Here is a 21,507-nt window from a genome sequence, read left to right as displayed (position 1 = left end):
CACCTTTTTGGGAGGGATTTATCCGTTTTGAAGCCCGAATGACCCTCTCCTTGACTCGGGAGCCGGGCAAAGCTGGAGGAGAAGCGGTCACGGGGACTGGTCCTCAGGGGAAACCCAGCCTGTCCCCTTTCCTCCGTGCCTCTTCCCCGCCTCCTGGTGTACCCGGGGTCCCTTCAGCTGCTCACTCAGCTCTCCCCTCTCATACTCCTCTCGCATTGCCACCCGTGCCGGCCCCGGCCACCGCAAAGTAGCGTGGAAACACGGGGACCAGCTCCCCGTTTCCCCGAGACCTCCGAAGCGAAGACTCTCTCCGTGGGGGTCCCCATGCCCCTGCACACGCACGGCGTGTCAGTGGGCCGCACTGAGATCCCTCCACCCGAACCATCAGTGGGGCTCTGGGCTGCTCTTCCCGGGAGCCGGAGGGAAGCGGCGCGTCCCCGCGGTTCCCCTGGACCCCGATAGGGGCTGAGCCTGCCGGTGTGCGCGGGGTCCGGCCGAGCCGGAGGTCGGACCTGTTGCTTTGCTTTGTAGCACTACAGTCGTCAATTCGAATTACCTCAGTAATCCGGGATGTGTGAAAGGAGAAAGATTCCCATCCCCTCTCGGCCACCTTCAAAGGTGGACAGTGACACAAGTGCCGCCGGCTTAAACTTTAAGGCCAGAGCTGCTGCTTGCAAACACCCCTGAGAGAGGCGGCCTGTGGAGGAGGGCGGGAGCGCCGCCTGCAAAGTGATATCCCCCTCCTGGACGTAACGATTTAGGCATAATTACAACCATCGCGTCTCGCTCCATCCCGTATAGCCAAAACCGAGGAGGGGCTGCAGGTGCTGCAAAATCAAGTCACCTGCAGGGACTCCCCGCGGGACAAAATCACCTGTTTGTGAGGGCTCCGCTCCGGAGCAGGCGTGATCGCCAGGTCCCCCGAGAACGGGACAAACCCCCAGCTCCCGCTTCTCCCTGGACCCCTCCCCCGGCGCCCGGCCGGGGGTCACCGTCCTCGGGCCCTGCCTCCGGAGAGAACTGCCCGCCCTGCCCCCCACTTCGTTTCCCGGCGCGGCCCCCCTGCCCGGAGGGGACGGCAGCGGGACGTGAGCGGGTACGGTTACTCTTCCCGGGGGGCAGCACCCGTTTTTCATGGCTGTTTGGGTTACCTCCGGGGGCGTTACAAACCCAGCCTCCCCCTCCCGCCTCTCCTCAGGCACCCACCGACGAGCGGGCTCCGCTTTCAAGGCTCGGCTTGGCAGAGTCTGCTGAGCAGCTAATAACATAACAACCCGGCTTTGATCAATCCGAACTAATTACCCCTCTTAATTAAAGTCTTTAGTGGTTGTTTCCGTGTTTTGGCAAAGAAGCGAGAGAAGTTTGCCGTTAGCCAGCGCCAGCGCTGAGCTCCCCGCCCGCCCGGCCGAGCGGCAGCCCCCGGGCCGGCAGCACCGACCCCCGCCGCCGCAGTCACTCGTGTTTAAATATTTATTTCCACCAGGTTAACGATTTTTTTTTCCCCACGTGCAAGAATCAAACCGAAATTCAAATCCGTACATAGAGAGCCAATTCTGTCCATATAGATATGATATATAGAGTGGAGAGGGAGAGGGGAAAACCGAGAAGCGGGGGGATAGCCAGCAGGCAGCGGAGGCAGGGCAGGATCAGCACAATGGGAATATATATACATCGAAATAATTAAAGTGGTGCAGCGTTCCCTGCTAGGGTAATACAAATCCCAAATAAATACAGCAGAAATTGGCTTGGCGCTTTTTCGTTTTTTAAAAAACTAACCCAAACCAAAAAACAAAAACATCTCTCCACGTGAGATGCAATGACAGCAGAAAAACAGTCTTTAAAAGAAAAAGAAAACAGGAAAAAAATATATCAGTCCCATAAACGTTAGTGGCCACATAGAGCATAATACACAAAACCGCTTAAGAGGTGCATGCAAAGAGGCGGGGCGGCGGCAGCTCCGCGGCGAGCCGCGCTCCCTCCGCGCTGGCGGCCACTCCTCACGGCTGGAGCGGCGTCGGGCCCTGCAGCAGCGGCCCGGGCGGCGGCGGCTGGTCGAGCCCCCCCAGCTCGGCGGGGGGCCGGGGGAGTCCCAGAGCACTGTCGTGCAGCTTGCGGACGTGCTTCTTGAGGTCAAAGTTCCTGCAGAAGCCTTTGCCGCAGGTGGGGCAGGTGAAGGGCTTCTTGTCGTTGTGGGTGTGCATGTGGAAGGTCAGGTTGTACACCTGATGGAAAGCCTTGTTGCAGATATTGCACTTGAACTGCTTTTCCCCGCTGTGAGTCAGCTTGTGGTTTTTGTAATTGCCTGGGAACGAGACAAGAAGGGAAAAGGGACCTGGGGCTGAGAACCGGACGCTTCAAAGAGGAGGAAAAGATCCCCAAATTTTGTCCCACCCCCAGAGCCCGACTTTAGCCGACCTCATAGCGAACACCCGTCTTCTCCCCATCCTCCCCGCGGCTGTTCCTTTGACAGATGAAAAGGGAATTATCGAATAAATCAAAATCATACCAATTGCAGAAATGTAACTCCCTAGCTTAGCCTTCCCAGCCAACGGGGAGAAAAACTAACCAAACTTCAGCACTCGGAGGGGAAAACAGGCGGCAAACTCGTTTGCCAAAATGAGCCCGAAGCTGCGTGTTGCTGTGCGTGTACAACGGGCGCTGCCCGCGGGAAGGCTGCCCCTGCGCTCCCCTGAAAACGAAAGCTCTGCCCCACTTCCGTGGGGCACGCTGTAGGAAATGTGTCGGGGCTAGGGATAGGTAAAATTAAGCTAAATCTCTAATAACAGAAATTAAAACAAAAATCAACTTCCCCCCCTCCATTGCAAATTGTCACCACACTTGACCTCTCCTGGGGGAGGCCCGGGAAAGGAAGAGAACGCCGGAGACAGGTACCTTTCTGGTGAAATCCTTTGCCACAAAATTCACAGACAAAAGGTTTGTAACCGGCGTGTATTCGCGTGTGTGTGTTGAGGGTCGAGCTCCGGTTAAAGGCTTTGCCGCATTGGTTGCATTTGTGTGGCTTTTCCTGGAGGGAAACAAACGCCGAGTCACAGCTTGTTGGCCGGTTTGTTGGCAGTTTGTAAGGTTTGTGTGCTGGTTTGCGGGGTTTGTGTGATAGCTGACGGCTCGCCATCGCCGGGAGCGGGGCACGCCGCGGTTACCCCACCGCGCTTGGGGCAAACAAAATCCCGGGCTCCAGCTCGGCCGACCCCGCACCGCGACGCTGCCTCGGAGCGGCGGGACAGCGCCGGGCTCCCTAAAAGACAGGAGCGAAGGGGTCTCGGGGAAAGACGGAGGGAAGGAAGGATGGAGGCTCACCTGGGTGTGGATGATCTTGTGCCGGCAGAGCGTGCTCGCCTGTCTGAAACCCTTCCCGCAAACTTTGCAAACAAAGGGTCTGGCTCCCGTGTGCACGGGCATATGGCGAGTTAAGTTATAATGTGCATTAAATACCTTGAGAGTGAAATCAGACAAAATAAAATAGCGATTAGAAGACGAGAGCGCCGAGGGGAAACCGTAGTTTGAAAATCAAGCAAGCTAGCGACCGACAACCCGGCGGACAGACGGACGGGGGGTAGGAGGCTGGGGAAGCAGGGGAAAGGGAGACGGGCTGCGGCTCTACTTGCCTTTCCACAAACTTCACACGTGAAAACTTTGGGCTTGCTGCTCGGGGATCCGCGGCTGAACTCCGAGGTCTTGTAGGCGATTTTTTCCGAGAGGATCTGAGCACTCTCTTTCATGTAATGCTGCAGCTGAGCCTGCGATAAGTCCTTGAAGGCCACCCCCGCCGGGTACTTGTCCACGGCCGGCAGCACCAGCTTATTCCGCTCCGCCAGGTAAGCCTTGGGCTGCGGGTGCAGAGGAGAGCTGAGGAAATAAGAAGCCACCGGATGGATGTTGACACTGGAGGACGGGTGACAAGGGCTGTCGCCTCGGTTGAAATAGCACAGGGCTCCCATGGCGTGGAAGGAGGAGTGATTGACCACTCGGGGTCTTACCAGTTTGTACTGCTGCAAGGGCAGGGCGTCGCGGGGGAAATCGCCTTTCAAGCTCAGGGCACAGTTCAAGAGATCGCCGCAGCTAAAGGAGGGCGAGGAAGAGGAGTCTAAATGAGCCTTCCTGGGTTCCGCTCCAGCCACCGCCGCTTTGGGCAGGGGGTCGTACGCCACCGGGACAAAGGGGATCATGCAGGGGATGGAGGAGTTGAGGTGCAGCGGGTGCTTGGGGTCGCCTTTGGCCACGGAGCCGTGGAGGAGCTGCGGGACGGGGATGGAGCGGGGCTCTGGCGTCCGCGCCATGATGCGCTCAATGGAGAAGGCGAGGGGCTTGGGCGTGCTGATCATGTTGCTCCTGGCAGACAGGCTTTCTCTGGCCGGAGTTGCCGCTAGGATTTTGGTCGCCGTGTGGTGGCCACTATTGTCCATGGCTGAATTGCATTTGTTCGCCCGGTTTGAGCCGCTTTGGTAGACGCCTCTTTTTTTTTTTTTTTTTTTTTTTTTTTCTCTTTCTCTGCTCTCCCCTCTCTTTCTGTTTCTTTCACTCTCTCTGCCTCTTTTCTTGTTACTGATCTGCAAGGAGGGAGACCAGCATCGCCGCCGCCACCATCACTACAGCCTTCGTCGGCGGAACCAGCCTTCTCAGTCCAGTGGACTCATGCCAGCCCATCACAGTTTACTTTGGCGCACCAATGACTCGGGACAATCGCTACTTATTTCTATCAATAGAAAGTGTTGTGTCAATAACGCAGCCAAGATCTCGCCAATCGTTAACTTCCAAGAGGAGAAGGTAAACTAGATAATTGCTCAATTCGCTTCCAACAGTCAACAGGAAAAGTTTTTCCCCCCCCCAGTAAGCGCCTACTTTTCATTGGCGCCCGCGCCTCCCCCGCCCAGGGAAGGAGGTGTCTCTCCCTCCTTCTTGCCTCTCTCCCCTCTGACTCCCTCTCTCTCTCTCTCTTTTTTTTTTATTATTATTATTATTATTATTATTATTATTTGCAATCTGCTTAACTAGGCTTTAGAGGCCAAGCAAATCCGAGATCAATTTTCTTGTTTGGCTTTAAGTGACATCATCTAAAATCATTGTCCAAGTGCTAAACAGGGATGCGAAACCCAATTCAAGGGCAAGCGCCAGGGTATTTGTCAAACGAGGTGCTGCAGAAGAAGCGGCTGGAGGGGAAGCTGTTTGTTTCCTTGCCATTTTCCAGCCTGAGTTCTCTTTGTGCGTGGGGGTGTGTGTGTCTGAGGAAGGGAGAGAGATAGTTGCTCTGCTCCTGGGTCTGCTCCTGGTCTGCTCACTGCTTTAAAAAACAAGGTCAGGTGGCAGTGAGCTTTTGGAAAACACAGTAAAAAAAATGATCGGGGAACTTGCGACAGGCAGTCGGCGAGAGCAACACGTGCGGATGCGGGAGCCTCCCGGGCCAAATCCAACGAGTGCTTGCGAGCAACAGGGTGAATCAAAACCTGGGGCTGAGGAAGAGAAGGAGGTAGGAAGGGGGAGTACCTTTTAAATCTAAAGCACCAAATATACATATATATATATAAAGCAACCTGCATATAAACTGGATATAGCGTCCGTGTCCTTAAATAATACATGCACGACACAAATATCGAAAACTGACGATCGGTATGGATATACAAAAAAACGTAGTACACGCACGCTGCTTAAAGATACATATGCACCTAAACAGATGCGCTCCCCATATATTTAGGGAAAACTTGGTGGCCCTGTTCTGGGTGGGTAGCTCCAACGCCCTGGGGGTTTGTACTTACAGCGAAGCAGGGGGTGGAGGAGAAGGACAGAGGTGGGTAAGGCGCTTTCTGTATTTATCCCCCTGTTCCACCACCCGACAGTTTGGTGTCAGAACAAGCTCCCATTCCTCCCGTCGGTTTGGGATTCACTTGACTGGTGACTGAGAGGTCGATGCCGAAATCCTCGGGAGCAGCCGAGGGTCCCTCCATCCTCCTCCTGTCCGGGAGGAGGCTGCCAGGGGGGGCACCGCGGGCAGAGCTGGACACTTCTCCGGCAGAGGGGCCCACGGGGCGACCTCCACACCTGCGGGTCAGCATTGCCCTTCTCCGAGGCCAGGAATGGGAAGAAGGGGATCCTGGGTCTTGCTATTGGAGAGGTGCCTCCAGCGAGGCAGGGAGGCCCGGCCTCCACTGCTCGGGTACCGCCTGGGAAGCCTGCAAAAAGCTATGTTTCCCCCCACCCCCGGCCCAGGACAACACGCTTGCGGGGAAGCTGGAGCAGGGAGGAAGGCCTGGGGCGCCGGGGAGGGAGGGACGGAGAGACGAATGGATGGAGGGAGACATCCTTGCCCTCGGCGCTGTGATGGGGCCGATGCCGCCCTGGGTCACTGTGGCCGGTTTGAGGAGGACAAGGCAGTAGGTGCTGCACGAAGGTAACCCCGCAGCCAGGAGCTCCCGTGCGAGCATCGGGGAGGTGCCGGGGAACAGGGAAGAGATTCCCCCCGATCCCCGGCACAGGCGTCCGACGGCGGGCGGGCGCCCGGCACCCCGCTCCGCGGGGAATGCGGCTCGCACACCCTGCGACCTCCCTGTCCGCCCCGTTCCCTCCGTGCCCCGGAGTGCAGGCAGGCGACAGGAGCTGGGGCTGACTCCGGGTCGCGCCTGGATGGACACAGCCGTGGGGACAAGCGTGGAGCGGAGGAATGGCCCGATCCGTGCCGGCCCCGCTGCTTCACTCCAGCCCTGCTCTCTACTTTCCCGCGGCCGCTGTGGGGGCCGTTGGCCGAGGCGCAGCTGCCACCACCCCCCCGGCAGATGGGTCGCGGCTTTAAGACGGTAATTGCTGCCCTGGATCGGGTTGCCGCAGCCGCCCGCCTCTTACCTGCTGCTTCTCGCACCGGCACCGCCAGCCCCGGCTCGGCTGGTATTACCGGCCGGGCGGTGGCTGCGGGGACCCGGGGGCCAGGCGGGGCAGCTGCCCCAGGCTGCCTGCTTCTCCGGGGTGTCGATATCTCTCGTTTATTTCATGCCTGCCGGAGGAGCATTTCCTCCTTCAGAGCAATTTGCATTTAATTCAATCTAGGCAAATTTCCTCTTGATTGGTGCTGAAGAAGGGAATTATTGTTGAGTGGGTTTTAGAGGCTTCAAATCCCATATACTTAATATGTTAACAGCTTGCTCTTAACCGGTCTTTTTGGGATTGACTTTTTGACATGTGTTTGAAAGTAAAATATGTAGTGTAATTTGAGGAGGGTAAATATCCCAAAGCAGCAATTACAGCCCTGCCATTACAATTATACTGGCCTCCTCAATACTGAGATACACTCTTGAAGAAGCGGGAACTTGATTATTCGTTACTTCGTTACTGATATGCGTCCGTTTCACAGCACACACGAAAACTTTTCTTCGTGTCTAATTACGAAACAGCAACCAAAAGCCAGATTTTTAAAAAACTTTTTATTTTTAGGGGGGAGGGAGGCAGTCATTCCGTTCTCTCCCAGAGATGGAGCCTTGTTAGTGCTGGAGCTGCCCGCACTATAGGTAGACTTACTAAAAATCAATCAATCACCGAGCTTTGCCTTACGCTTAGACCAACATTTAGCGATGTTACGTATCTGCCGAGCTGCGATTATCCCGTAGTTGTGCCGGTGCAGGGAGGATTTTTCCGAGGCAGGAAAATATATAGGATCTGAGAGTGGCGAAAAGTAACCTCTTGGCCTTTTATTTATTTTTTTTTTATTTCCAGGGGGCACCAGAATCTCTCTCCAAGCTGGCAGCACGTACCGAGTCCCGGCAGAAAGGGCCGATAGGGGAAGGAGCCAGCCCGCTTGCCTCTCAGAGTTACAGACCGTCGGAGGAATTAAGGGCAAAAGTTTTGCCTCGAGTTGATTTCGTGTTCTGCCCGGAAAAGCTGCTGTTCTCTTTTTCCCCCTAATCGGTTTTGTGTTTCAATCGCTCCTAAGCTATGTTCTTGATATTGCTCACTTGCGTTATTATTATAACGTATCTCTACATGCACTCGAAATCCGAGTCACCGGCGAATTCATCTCGTCGTCAGGATTACTCCAATCCGATCCCAGAGGCGATTAGAGGGAGGTAAAATACCGCCTAAAGCCTAATCTTTAATTTCTTCCTCCTTAATAAAATGAATAATTCCATTGCGTTTTTAAGTAAAAAATGAATTGAAAAGGATAATAACTCCGCTAACCTTCTGTTGCGTGTATTAATCTTTTCCTGGAAGTGTTTTCCCGCAGCGCTCCTGCCCGAGCCGGCTGCGTCTCACCCGTTGTCCGCTCCCTCGGCTGCGGACGGGCCGGCACCCAGCAGCCGGGCTCCGGGCGGCTTATTCGGGTGAGCTTAATGTGGAGGGACCTGGGAGGCTACGGAAGATATTTCTGGTGGCTGCACCAGCGAACCCGGCGGCGCCTGGTCAGAGCCCGATTACTGTTGTTGTTATTATTGTAATAATATTTATTGTTAGTGCCACCATCGAGGTTCGGTTCAGAAGCTGGGGTTTGCTTTCACTTAATACCAGTCTTGGCCGACCCCTCCGAGTCCCCGGCTTTGTGAAGAGGCGATTTACCCCCGACGCAGGACGAAATCTCCGTCCGCTCCTAGGCTCCTCCGCCGTACCCCGTGTCCGACCAGCGCCGCCCCGCTCCGCAGCCTGTCGGCCGGCAGACCCCGCCGCAACGAAACGCATTGACCCTGGTTTGTTAAAACCAGAATTAGCCCCTGGCTGCTGGGCTCGTTCTTCCTTCCCGCTCGAGGCTTGCTTGTTTGATGTCTTTTGAAGGGAAGTCAAAATATAAACGGGGGAACGAGGAGGGGTGGGAAGTAGACCCCGGGATTATCCGAACGGTGCGCCAGTTTATCAGCCGGCGCTGGGGTAGATCCAGCGCCGCCGTCCTTTTGGGTGGGAGCCGCTGATGCCGCTGCCCTCCTGCCGGGGCCGGGCCGGGGCTCCATGGAGGGAAAGGCGGCATCGGAGCCTCGGCGCACCGGGCAGCAGCCGGGGGCTCTGCTGCTTCAGGAGCGCGGGCAAAGGCGCTTGGGTTCCGCCGGGTTGTTTAAAGTTGTAACACTTCTGTGTTTTCTCCATTGACATTTTATCCGGGGAAAAACTTTCTGTATATGTGCACATACATTCTGAGACTATGTACTTCCCTTACAGTGAGTGCGTGTTGGCATCGCTCTAGATCTGTTGCCCCGCAAGGAAAAGAATAAAGTATCACTATTTTTAACGGAATCCATCACGAAAGAAAAACAGTTAACACTGACCCGCCAAACACAAGTGATCCCGGAGGTAAAACAAAGTTTGACAGTACGGTACATCTCCTACAGAGCCTTCTAAACCGAAAACCAAACGGGTGAAAATTAAGCCTTTTCACGTATAAAGCCTTTAATCACATATAATCTAAATTACGAGTGACCCTCTAAAGCAGCGCTCCCGGCCCTCCCGTAATTCATGCAAGCGATTTGTCTAAGTGTGCCAGCTACGAACGTGAACTGCAGCAATCACGTCTAATCTAATCAGTCCGCCTGTGAGGGGACCCAGCGGTGTCATCAGCTCCAAAGGGCCCTTGGTGAAAGTGGCTGGGAGGGGCCAGCGGCAGCTGGAGCCATGAATGACACTTTCTCATTTGTTCCTTTCCCAGTTCAACAAATGTTTAGCCCCGTTGCTGCTAAATGAACGCCTCGCGCTCTTTGGCTCGGGGAAGCTATTTATTTTTAAGATTCTTGAATAGGATCAGGAGCAATTAACTTATTTTTGTTTCTATTTTCTCCCAGTGTATTGGGAGCTAACCTGGAGCAAAGCAAAGAGCTGGTCGGCTGCGTGGGCGCCTGTGTGCTGTATTCCCGTCAGTGGAGTGCTCCGGGCTCGCCCTAACGGCGGGGAGAAGGGGTCCGCCATCAACAGGCTGCCATGCACGCAGCCGGGACAAAATCGGGGGGGCGGGGTCCGTTTCGGGGTGCAGCTGCCGAGAGGGAGGGAGAAACCACATGAAAAATGTGAAGATAAGAACAAAAGCAGGAGCCGTCTGGAGAGGGCTCCCCGCCGTCCCCGGCTCGCCCGGCACCCCCGCCCGGGCAAGGACACGGGGGACAACTCTCTGCAGCCATCGGGAAGCAACAAAACAATATTGACCCAAAGGTCACAATTTTTTTTTTTTTTTTTCCCCTCAATAAAACAGTTTTTATTCAAACGAAACGCGCTGGGCATCCCAGGCCGGCCGAGGTGTCTCGGCGTGTCCCACAGGGGTCCCAGCTTCCGCCCTTTTCTCACGAAACGACTCCAGCTCCCGCTCGGCGAGAGGACTCTCCTGTTGCTGCGTTGTGTCTCCCGCCGTCTGTCTGGCGCTCGTTTGCCGTTAGTCCAAAGTTTGATTAAAAGCCCCTTCGGAAGGTGCATAACGGGTGCTCTCCGTGCAGGAGGGCTCACCAGCAACCCACCCCACAGCCTTACACCCCTGCCTGGCATTGCCGTGTCCGTCGTGGAGCCGCACTTGCTGCCGAAGCTGAGGTGCCCCCACCGCCCTTCGCGCCGAGTTTGGCGTGTCCCAGGAAAGCCCTGCCCCCCCACAAGCTTTGAGACACCTAGGGCTTGACCCGAGATACCTTCGGGACCCCAGGAATTGAGTGGGTCCTGTGTTCCCCGGGCTAAGGGGAAAGCCTCCTCTTTTGAGCGTCTCTGATGAGCACATAGTGCCCCGGGAGCCGCTCGTCCCCTCGCTGTAGCGCTCCTTCCGAAGCTCTCTGCTCGGGATTTGGTGTAAAGCGCGGCTTGACTCTAAAAGCAGAGTCTTACCGCTGGTGCGCCCGCAAACGGCGCCCAGCGGGAGCCGCGCTGAGCCCGCGGGTGCGACCGGGCACAGGCAGGGCCGTAGTGGGCAGCGGCAGCCGGCGTGGCGATGCAGCAGGGAGCTGCGGGGACTTGGGGGTTCGGGACAGGCCCTCAGCGGCGACAGAGTGCTGGGCTCGGCTGGAGGTGCGGGACTCGGTGCCCCAAACCCACCCTGCCGCCACAGCAGTTCCCCCGGCCTTGACCTTGCCTTGCCCATCGCCTCCTGGGGCTGGGGGAGAGGGGAACCGGTAGCCGAGATGGGTGAGCTCTTGTCCCGGGCGTCCTACAGCCCCGACGGCGGACGAGGTGGCGGGGGCAGAGCCGCTTTCCCAACCCCCAACATCGCCCGCGGCGCGGGGCGCGCACCCGTCGTGCTTTCTCCTGGTTTGGCTTCAAAGCCCCTTTTATGCCACAAACATGCAGAGGGGTGAAATACACAAGCTCCCCCCGCCTCCTCACTTAGGATTCTCCGCGCCCGCTTAGGAAAAGCGGAGGCCGCGGTGGGGGCGACGGCGGGGGCCGCGCTCGCCGCACGGCGCCGCGGAGCCTCAGGACCTGTTGGCTGCCTCGCACCAAGGGGCACAGCGAGAGGTGATGCTCGCCTCTCCCCAACGGGCACGCAGCTCCAGGAGTGTGCTGAGGCTTTAAACGCGTAAATTAAAATGTAAAAGCGGACCTTGCTTCCATGTCAGCGGGGTTTTGCCGCGGCTGCTGGCGGCGGCGGTGCTTGGCTCGAAGCTGTCACACAGATACTCACTGGCCTTCTCAAGCTTGGCGTTGGTTCATGGTTTCACAAATCTAGCTGCTAAGAAAATATGTGAATTAATAAGAAATGGAATGACCTTTGGAGTGCTGTCATTTCTATATCTGCCTTCCTGTGATGTCTGCTGTGCTGCCTCTCTAATAATAACTTATCACATACTTTGTGTCTGAGTTAATTTCTCTGAAATCCCGAACATCTTGCAACTTCTTAATGGTTACATCATCTTTTATTTTTTTTTTTACCTACTATTTCCTTACTCATCTTGAACTCCCTAACAGACATGTCTTGCAAGTACTGCATGTAGACAAAATTGTACAGCAAAGTGCTCGACGTATGGGTAAACACGTATCATATGTCATGAAATTTGAGTAACTCAGACCCACTTCAATCCACAAAAATTCATAGAGGGTTTTTTTTTTTTAAAGATGATGTCAGGGCATAGAAATGGTTGGCTGCTCCCTGCCACACAGCCAGCTCCAGGGATTCCCCAGGTCAGCAGGGCAGGGCCCCACCAGCTGGGGATGGTCCCACCACCAGGGAGCAGGACAGGCCAGGGCAGTATGAGAGCCAGTAGCATCCCGAAGTCCATGTCACTGACACATTTATGATAAACAGGCAGGTCTGAAGCCAATCCATGGGTCAGTGTCTGGATCAACAGGGCCCATAAGCAAGCACAGGTTGGGACTGTAGGTGAGTGAGAAAACAGCACTTGTACTTCACCTTTGCAGCAGAGACTGGCAGCCCTGGACTGAGCTGTGGTGGAGTCACTGAGCAGAAGCTGTGGGTGAGGGTCCCAGGTAAAGCCAGGCAGGACCATGATGGCCTATGACTCCTCTTCAGGCCTTGACAGGTGAGATAGCTATAAACTACTCTGTAATTGTTCAAATCAATACAGAGCATTGTTAGTCTTATCAGGAAACCCTCCTCAGTGTGGGGACAACTTGAGACAGAGGCCAAGTCCACAGGGAAGGTGAGGCTTTTGGCTAACAGGGCTGGGCAGATGGGTTACTGCCAGGTCATCTCTGCTGAAGGAGAGTTGGACACATCACCTCCTGGGCTGTGCTGGTGGCAGCCACTTCTCTTCCAGTGTTTCTAGTTCCCACTATGTGTCACTATACTGTTAGTGACTTGCTGTGGGCAGTGTCCAGTTTTAATATCCCTTCCTACCCTTGTGTCATCTCAGAACCTTAAAAGTCTCCTAATGTCTTCTTCTCAGTAGAGCCCTCCATGGAGCTCTCACGCTCGAGCACCAGGATGCCTCGGCAGGCACGGTAGGGCTGTCACAGTGACACCTGCCTCCTTTACTCATTTACAACTGGCTCCTCCACAGGCACCTCCACTGGGTTTCAAGGAGGTGAAGATGCTGGGGAGAGGGCAAGCAGGGGGATGTTTGCAGAAACAAACTCCTTCTGGGCCTGACTGGCACTGATCTCTCTGGCTCATTAGGTTTGGCAGCCGGGCAGCCTGGCTTCCCCCAACCCCACTGCCTCGCACAGCCAGACTGGGGCCAAGGCTGCAGCTCCTGGCCTGGCTGGCCAGGCCTATGGTCTGTTCTTGCAGGGAAACTTAACACCAACCTCATAAATCCTCAACAGTCCATCAGTGAAGCCCTTCACATGTAACACCGTGGCTCGACAAGGAGCTCAGCAACCTTCCTTCCTTCTTTGCCTGTCATCTGTGTTCTTTCCTATTTTGTCTACACAAACCCAGCTCATAGGAAAACACACAGCAGACACTGTCTGTTCATCTGCCAGTGAAGGGGTTTTGTTTGCTTTCTTTATCAAGGCATCATGTCTTTGGATATTTGTTTGCTATGTGTATCTGCCCTATAAAATATATTTGTTAGAAATCATTATATAAACTAAATATAATATTTCAATAAATTTGTTCTCATGAGCAATGATACAATAGTTCAAATGGTTTGAAATATTGAAAACATCTTTTAATTGTAGAATTCTATACAAACTTGGCCAGATACAGAAGTGGTCACGACAAAATGTGTTCTTATTGCCTGAAATTTTTCACAGAAATAGAAACATTGATGGCAAGCTTACTGACATCCAACATGATGAGATATCTTTAAACTTGCAAAATGAATAGACACAACAACACTCCTAAGTAGTTTGTATGTGTTTGACTGTTCTTGAAGTGCTACTACTTATATAACAACCTCAAAATACAAAGAACCAAGACTAAAGTTTTTAATGCACATCACATAATAATGTAAAATTAAGCACAAAAAAAAGGCAAACAAAGTGTAATCGTGAAAACACACTATTTTTTTACCTAGTGCACTGACTTATTCCAAGAATGATTTCCTGTATAGTTGGGTTTTAACTGAGGCACACATTTTTTTAACTGCACGGGACATCAATAGCTGATGGAGATACAAGAACAAATAGTAATGAACAAAAGGGAAAGAAACATCATCACAAGTGGAACTCAAACTCCATGCCAGTGTTCTTGCAGCCCTAAGCAAAGCTATACATTAAAATATGCTACAACCATTGTTCTCAAAAAGTCCTTGGCACTTTTCCTCTGATAATCTTACTTTCATTTTTTTAAAAAAACTGTAACAAATTACATTTCTGCACCTGTATCATAAGGCAAAACTATAAATGCAACTACAAGGACAAGTTACCAAGAAAACCCCAAGCCAAAGATAACCCCCACCCTCAGACCATCACCCCTGAATTCCAAATGCCTGGTGAAATAGTATCATCCTTCCTCCTCATCACTGTCTTTCATAGTAATGCCCTGAAGTCCTCCTGCATCCGTGACTGTGACTGTGGCCTCCTCTACAGTCAGACGGCTGTGAACGGTATCGTAGGTTTTGCTGTTCAGTGTTCCCTCCAGCACGCCTTGCAGCCTGAAGTCTCGGTAGGTTTTCTGCAGCAAAAATAAAACATCCCGAATTGGACTTGAGCAAGTCTGAAATCTTCCACTACAGCCTGGCCATTTCTAGCACGCCAGTGTTTCTCCCGCAGTTATGGACCTGTCATCTAGAGTTTGCTAAAGATTTTGTGGTCTTAGTTTCTGGGCAGCATAAGATTTCTATAAACTCTAGAGAGTCTACAATGACCACATTTGACGATCATTCCTTTAAGAGACTGCACTTTGTACTACATTTATGTAACTGTACAGTGATCTCTCAGTATTTTCCATTTGTCTCCTTTATCCACCATGAAACCAACAAAGTATTTTCCTAACTGCATATTGAAATGTGAATTGCACTTCAATTAGTTCTGTGACTTCACAGAAAATGCAAATGTCTGACTCCCCATAATATGATTTTATTTGCATTTATTATTACATTTATATGCCAAATGTCAAAAAATAAAATAATTTTTAGATTATTATCTATATTCTATAATGTAAACATTTCTCGGGTGACTACTTCAGTCAGTTAATTTACATTTTGACTCACATCTACCCTTTTCTTTTTTCCACTTGAGACAAGTTTTGTTTCCCTGGTATCCAGCCTTCCTGTGAACCAGCAGATATTACTTTCTTCTTTGACTTTCTATCAAGTAAGAATCCTGAGTGGAATTGTTTTATTCATTGATACTATGTCCAAGTGAGCAAATGGAAAATCATCTACTCTACCTTCTTTATTTTTAGGTTGTACCACATTTGAAATAATCTTTCCTGAGGTTAGCCTAAAAAGCTTAAGAAGAACAAATTGATCCAACCAGTTTCTTATTTTGTGTACACTGTCACTACGAGTTCCCTGTGTTTATGAAAGATAATACTGGAAAAAGAAAATGGAAGATAATTAAGGGCTATCAGGCCCATTCCTCTGCTGGAGGAGACGGTGCGCAGCCCTTAGAGAAAGAAAAAAGAGCTGATTATGTTTCACTCAATACTTCATAAAACTTCAAAAGATACCTCTCAAAATGAGTAACACTAAGCTGGTAGAATTTTTTCTGCCACTATCTATGATGATTATTTAAACCTTGTTTGAATCACTGCAACCCAGGTTTATTTGACTTCCATAGGTCAACTTCAGAGTCAATGGATGCAGCTTATGTTTTGCTCACACACTGCTGCAAGAACCCTGCCCAGTCTTTTTCAAGTGTCACCATAGCATTCCCTTTTTATAACACTCTGTATTCAATCTCTTTTTAGGCTGTTAACAGGTCCTACAGCAATTTCTTTCAGTTTTACATTGTATTCCTCCCATTCTCAGACCAGCACTCTGGGGTTCACTCATGGCTTTTCTCTTGACATGATTTTGTAGGATAATAATGTTCACTTCCACGCTTAATTTTTTGTTTCTTCCTAACTTTCCTCTTGGTCCTTGACTCTTCTTTAGTCACATCCCTCTGCATGTCTCAGACATCTAATGATACTTTTATGCCAGCATAAGGCTGAAATGTTAACAAACAATATTTCTCCTTATAATTTCTAACAATGCCATTACCTTTGCTGCATCCAAACACGAAAGAATCATCTATTTCTTACTCATCCTATGTCCCTTAAAAATGACCTACTACTTATTTTTTGGAATATTTTCAGGAGATGACAGGAGCAACACAGCCCCCCGTTTTTTCCAACAGCAAACAGAAAAGTGCCTTCATTCACTCTAGAGTTTGGAGGAACTGTGCCTCCCCATGTGTCTCTCTCCCCAGCTGGGCTGCAGCAGTGAAGCTTGTTATGATAATCTACTTGAACCATTGTTTCTTATTTCCCAGCAGCCTCCTGCTCACTGAGTTCCTGTTTTACCAGTTCTGTCTTCTTCACCCATGAAAACACAGGTGGACGAGATTTTGTGTCTTTCAGTACATTGACCAGAACCTCTATGATTGTCATAATCTTCTTCAATCTTGTGTATACACAGAAGGTGCCATGGAATGACACACTTGGAATTTATGTGCAAAAGCAAACCAGGGGCATGTGCACAGAAAGGCTTCCACCATCACCAGTGTGTTCCCATCGCCGCTGGGAACCTCCTTTTTTTGAAGAGGGCTAACTGGTGTGCCATGCTGCAGAGGGAAGGCTGGTTTACAGTGTTGCTCATTCACCTGAGCTTCAGTTTTGTAAGAGTCTCTTATTTTAATCTCCCAAGTGACCTTTAACTGGCATAATTTAACCTGCCCATTCTTCAGTCCCACTAGAAACAGGTTTTAGATCCTGTAACACTTCCCCCACCTCGCCCTTGAGGATAACTACCTTCACTTGGGAAGAGTTTTAAACCTTTCACAAGAGTCATTAATTTCAATCACAAACAGTAAATTGCTTTTGCCTTTTTGTCACATACAAAATATAATGGAGAGCCAAATTCTGTTCCCAGAGAAGTCAGTTAAGGTCAAAATAGCAAAGCTAAGCTTGGGTGGTTCAGGGAGCCATGATGCCTTCATTATTATGACTGTTTTCTTGCATATATCTCCCTGGTTTTTATTGTTCTTTTAGCTAGTGTATCCTGAAAGTTGCAGTTGCAATTCTAGTGTCCATGAGTTAAAATGCTTCTGACCTTATAGTCTCGCACAAACTTTCATGAGAAAATATTTTCAAGAGATCAAGGTCACCACTGACAACAGATGCTTCTTGTTCCACATGTATTCAGATTATAAGAATGTCCAGGGTTAAACAAGAAAGAATTAAAAGGAAAAAATCTGAAATGGCTTTCTGTCCCTTGCCTAAGGGTATTAAATAAGATCTGAAAGGGAGTCAGGAAGAAACTTTCTTTTATGGTAGGTTAACCCATAATTGTTTGTTGCAAGGTATTTTACACTTTCCTGAGAAACATTTGACATTGGCCAGTGTAAATGACTAAGGCCTGAACTGGAGGGATTGGTATTTCTATTGATACTTACCCTGGAGTATAAAAGATTAGAGAATGTTGTCTGATATATTAAATATTGTTTTCCAATTTAACTTACTAATCACATGCTTTCTAGGAGAGTGGGAAAAATGGAGGAAGAATGGTATTTGGATTATTAAGGTAAAACAAAAAAAAATCAGTAGTATGACAAGCAATAATTTAGTAGGAATAACATACAGCATGGCTGTACAGCTAGCAGTAATCTGTTAAAATTCCCTGGAACAATCTTAATTGTCACTGAGTCCAGAATGGACGACAATTACTAGTGCATATATAATGAACATTAGATGCTTTAATAAATTGTTTTCTTCTGAAATTTGCTACAACTGTGAAAAAAAATCCAACCTAAACCTACATAAGTTTGCAACTTTATTCCATATTTTTTAACTTATCCATGTTAATAGTTCATAGTTCATCACTTTTCTCTCTTTGCTATGCAGTCTAACACAAACACATTTTTTTTACCTTCACTATCTTGATGAGAGTCTTTAGCTGGTAGATGTGAAGCTGAAGGTCTAATCTATCAGCCAGCCACATGCAGATGACTTTCATGGAGTTGCTGTACCATTGCTGAAAAGAAGGATAAAAAAACCCAACACACCACAATACCAAACAGCCCTGCAGTATTCATTTAACAGATTTGGTAATGAGAGGTAATGAAACACTTTGAAATGATCACAGATCAGCACTTGAAGTCAACAATGATATAATTTCCTGTTAAAAGAATTGCATGTGTCAGTAGGAAATCAGATAACTTGACCCAGACTGTTCTTTACATGAATTAGCAACTGCCATTTTATCTTTCAGTTACAACATTTTCAAGCAAAATAGCATTATGCACTTTGCTATCTGTCAGTAAGAATGGATATTAAATACACAATTACATGAGAGAATTGACAGCTAAAACAGCAAGGGAAAAGAAAATCTGCAAGACCTAGATTTTCCAGTCCAAACAAGAAAACAGCATCAAACACAGAATATGGAATCTGCCTTGCTTTTCTTCTTTTAAATCACATCTTTATTAAGTAAAAAAAAATTAGAAATCCATGGAAACCATATTTAAGTATGATTGAAACACCACTCTACCCCTCCCAAAATAACCACGTTAAGGTTCTGCTTTATGTTAATTACTAATTATAATTACAGCCTACCTTATTTCCTTTTTATATCTTAGGCATGGGTATGTTTTCACTCAAAGCTTCACAAATGGATGGGATAAGTATAAGCTCTCTGCTGTTGGTGTCTATGTTACCATAAAAATGCTCAGATCTAAATAGCTATTATAATAGTTCTTTCACATTAACTGGATTAAAAGAGATTTTACTAAATATAGTTGTAGCAGTTTTTCTCCCCCTCCTGTAAAAGACCAACCAAATGTCATTTAGTCAAACTGTAAAAAGGGATTTTTCTTTTTATTTTAGCAATGAGAGATAAGAAGAGTTTGTATCGTAGCTCTGTTTCTAGTCTCTTTCTTCACAGCGAAGAGGCTTCAATTATTTTCTAATGTAATTTCCTGTGTCTTCACAAAATACATCAAAATGCAAAGAGAGGAAACATTGTGCATATTTGGAAATGCAGCAAGTTAGGCAAGGTAAGTGAAGTGTTTCAAAGGAAGGATCTAACACGTCTCAGCCACCTCTACATTAACCAATAAAATAAAATATATATTGAAAAAAGAAAACAAATTACTGGCTACTGGAAGTAACAAAAGACAAATATATAAAATATATTTTTTCATTAAAAATGTAAGTTCTCTGGAAAAAACTTTAAAGACATACAGTAAGTATATGTAAATACTTTTTCCTTACAGGAAGCAGTCTCATCTCATTGTAACTATCAGTTTTAAGATAAGTTTGAAATAAGATTTTCATATAATAATGGCTTCAATTTAGATTGCTTAACATGTTAAAAATATTTTAATTATAAATCATTGGAAGTATGTTAGTTTTACATTTTTGTGAGTTTCTCCTATTAATTTACTATTTTATGGAAGTGAACAAACACAACACACAAAATGCGGATAGCTGCACATTTCATAAAAGCAGTTTGATTTATTCAATAAAACGTGGGACTGATTTGGTACCCATAAAATACTGTTCTTTTATCACTGAATGACCCTCATACTATTTACATTATTTCACCCCAAACACTCATACTGGTTTTGATTTCCTTTCTAAGTACCTGTAAAATATTTCTAATGTGACAGAGTTGTTACTAAGTGGCAGTTGTAAACAATATGACAGGAATTGTATGTATACAGATGTCTAGAAAATAAAATACAGTTGAGCTTATTTACTTGGGGAACTCTATTGATCTAATAAACATAAAAATTCATATGCCAAGCATTCTACCTAGAATATCTGTTGTTCTTTGCAATAAGATGAGCTCAGTTATTATATGATCACTCAGACTCTACAGTTGTTAATCTTTAACAGAATTATGGTAGAGGGAGTAATTTTAGTAGTGGAGTTTTCTCAGAACTGATATTCTTCCATTAAAAAAATCCAGTAACACATCTATGATGTATTTGGTTTGTATTAAACAGAAAGCAGAATGGGCTCAAACTTGCTCACATGAACAGACAGGATGGAAAATTCTGCCATCGGTTTCCCCTTGCAACAGCACTGAACGGTGCAGGATCACTGAGAACAGAACCAGCCCCAGTTTTCTGGCAAAACATGTTTTAAAGCTCTGCCAGGAAACTTAATTAAGATGGATGCAGTAAAAATAAGACTCTCCATACATACCTGTTATATGGTTACATACACCGAAAACAAAGCTAAGAAATTTAAAGGAATTAATTTTGCTACTCATACTTGTGAGTGAAAACAATATAATATGTTTTTCTGACTAGTTTTGGTATGTTGAACTTTCAGTAGAAATGTTTATTTTGGTGACTGTGAATTGATACTACGGTACTTGCTCTTCTGTCAACATACGTTGTTGAGAAAAAATACAACTGCTATTGTTTTAGAAAACAGATGTATCGTTGTTTTGAGTTGTCACAGTATTTTTAATAAAAATCACATCCGGTATATTTTTAGAGTCCTCCCACAGGTACTTGTGGATAGAATTTCTGTTCACTATTTGCCTTATACCAGCTAGTTTTGAGCTCTTATTATAGGCTGAAACTGCATAAACATAAATATACTGAACTTCGCAAGAAGAAAAGTAAATTGTTTGCCATCGCTTCTTTTGGAGCCTGTTAAAATGTACAGCACTGCAAATGCCTCTCAAAGGTGGAATCCAAGGCCACACATTTTGAGAACCATGAGCATGTTATAGAGGCAGGGGTGCATCTGCTGTGACTTACGGGATTCTATCGCAAACTCAAAAGCTTCAGTGATTGGACAATGGCCCTGAGATTACACATTTTTTTTAAAGCAATAATAATTGAAAAAAACCTCCCTTCTAGCTGTTTTTAAGAAAAGGTCACTTTTCTGCTGGTAACAATAGCACTGTAAGGACAATGGGACTCTTGTAGATGTCAATGATACAGTATTAATGCCATATTCTTTGCTGTCATCTATGCAAGAATAAAGCAGTAAGTGTTTATTATATTTTTTTTTTTTCACATCAGCACCTAACAGTAGCCAACCACTTTAACAAAAATATGTTTGCCTCCCTGCTTCCCCTCTTTGTCTTATAGCTCATCCAGCTCCTGTAAGGGCATGCATTACTCACTTAATTTTCCTGAGATACCTCTTTTAAAGTAAAAAAATAAGAGAAAAGGAAAGGCTAGGGTTGACTCTGTGAGACCCCTGTATTTATTCACACTTATTGTGCATGACTGTAGACTGGTAAATCATATTAGCAGCCCGTCTCCCCATCAAGCTGCTACTTGCTTTCCAGCCCTGGGAAGGTTCAACAAATCAACAGGAGCACGGAAAACAGAACATCAGTCTAATCTAGTGTTTAAGGTGAAGTTTTCAAACCCAATCTAAGAAGATCTTTAGAGCAAGCAACAAGCTGAAGGGCTCAGAAGGTGGTATTGACAATGAAAGAGTGCTGAAATATTGAGAAGCGCAGCACTTGTGCATTTTTAATAACAAGAGGGTCAACAAGGACACAGCTCCCTCAGTGCCAATAGTTGCCACACCAGGGC

General features: G+C 48.0%; 2 protein-coding genes across 5 annotated transcripts in view; both read right to left on the bottom strand.

Moving 5' to 3' along the window:
- Positions 1–1,586: 1,586 nt before the first annotated feature.
- Positions 1,587–4,887, bottom strand: FEZF1 (FEZ family zinc finger 1). Of its 2 annotated transcripts, XM_080355267.1 has the most exons (5): positions 3,999–4,887; positions 3,627–3,848; positions 3,319–3,453; positions 2,893–3,025; positions 1,587–2,302 (listed from the first exon to the last, which is right to left on the bottom strand). In XM_080355267.1, the coding sequence occupies exons 1-5, from the start codon at positions 4,422–4,424 to the stop codon at positions 1,998–2,000; spliced, it is 1,221 nt and encodes a 406-aa protein (XP_080211393.1). In that variant the 5' UTR covers positions 4,425–4,887; the 3' UTR covers positions 1,587–1,997. The 2 variants fall into 2 exon arrangements, with proteins under 2 accessions (XP_080211393.1, XP_080211392.1); XM_080355266.1 differs by having other exon boundaries at positions 3,627–4,887.
- A 9,409-nt stretch (positions 4,888–14,296) lies between these two features.
- CADPS2 (calcium dependent secretion activator 2) overlaps positions 14,297–21,507 on the bottom strand; it is a gene marked incomplete at both ends in the record, with an annotated part of 299,698 nt that continues 292,487 nt past the window's right edge. For all 3 annotated transcript variants that reach the window (XM_080355871.1, XM_080355872.1, XM_080355873.1), the window contains 2 exons: positions 14,297–14,467; positions 17,868–17,972. In XM_080355871.1, coding sequence (XP_080211997.1) covers positions 14,297–14,467; positions 17,868–17,972 — 276 coding nt within the window. The remainder of the gene's footprint in view (positions 14,468–17,867; positions 17,973–21,507) is intronic.

Source organism: Nesoenas mayeri, assembly GCF_963082525.1.
Source record: "Nesoenas mayeri genome assembly, chromosome: 1".
Lineage (NCBI taxonomy): Eukaryota > Metazoa > Chordata > Aves > Columbiformes > Columbidae > Nesoenas > Nesoenas mayeri.
The sequence above is the reverse complement of the archived record's forward strand: the minus strand, read 5'-3'. Positions and strand labels throughout refer to the sequence as shown.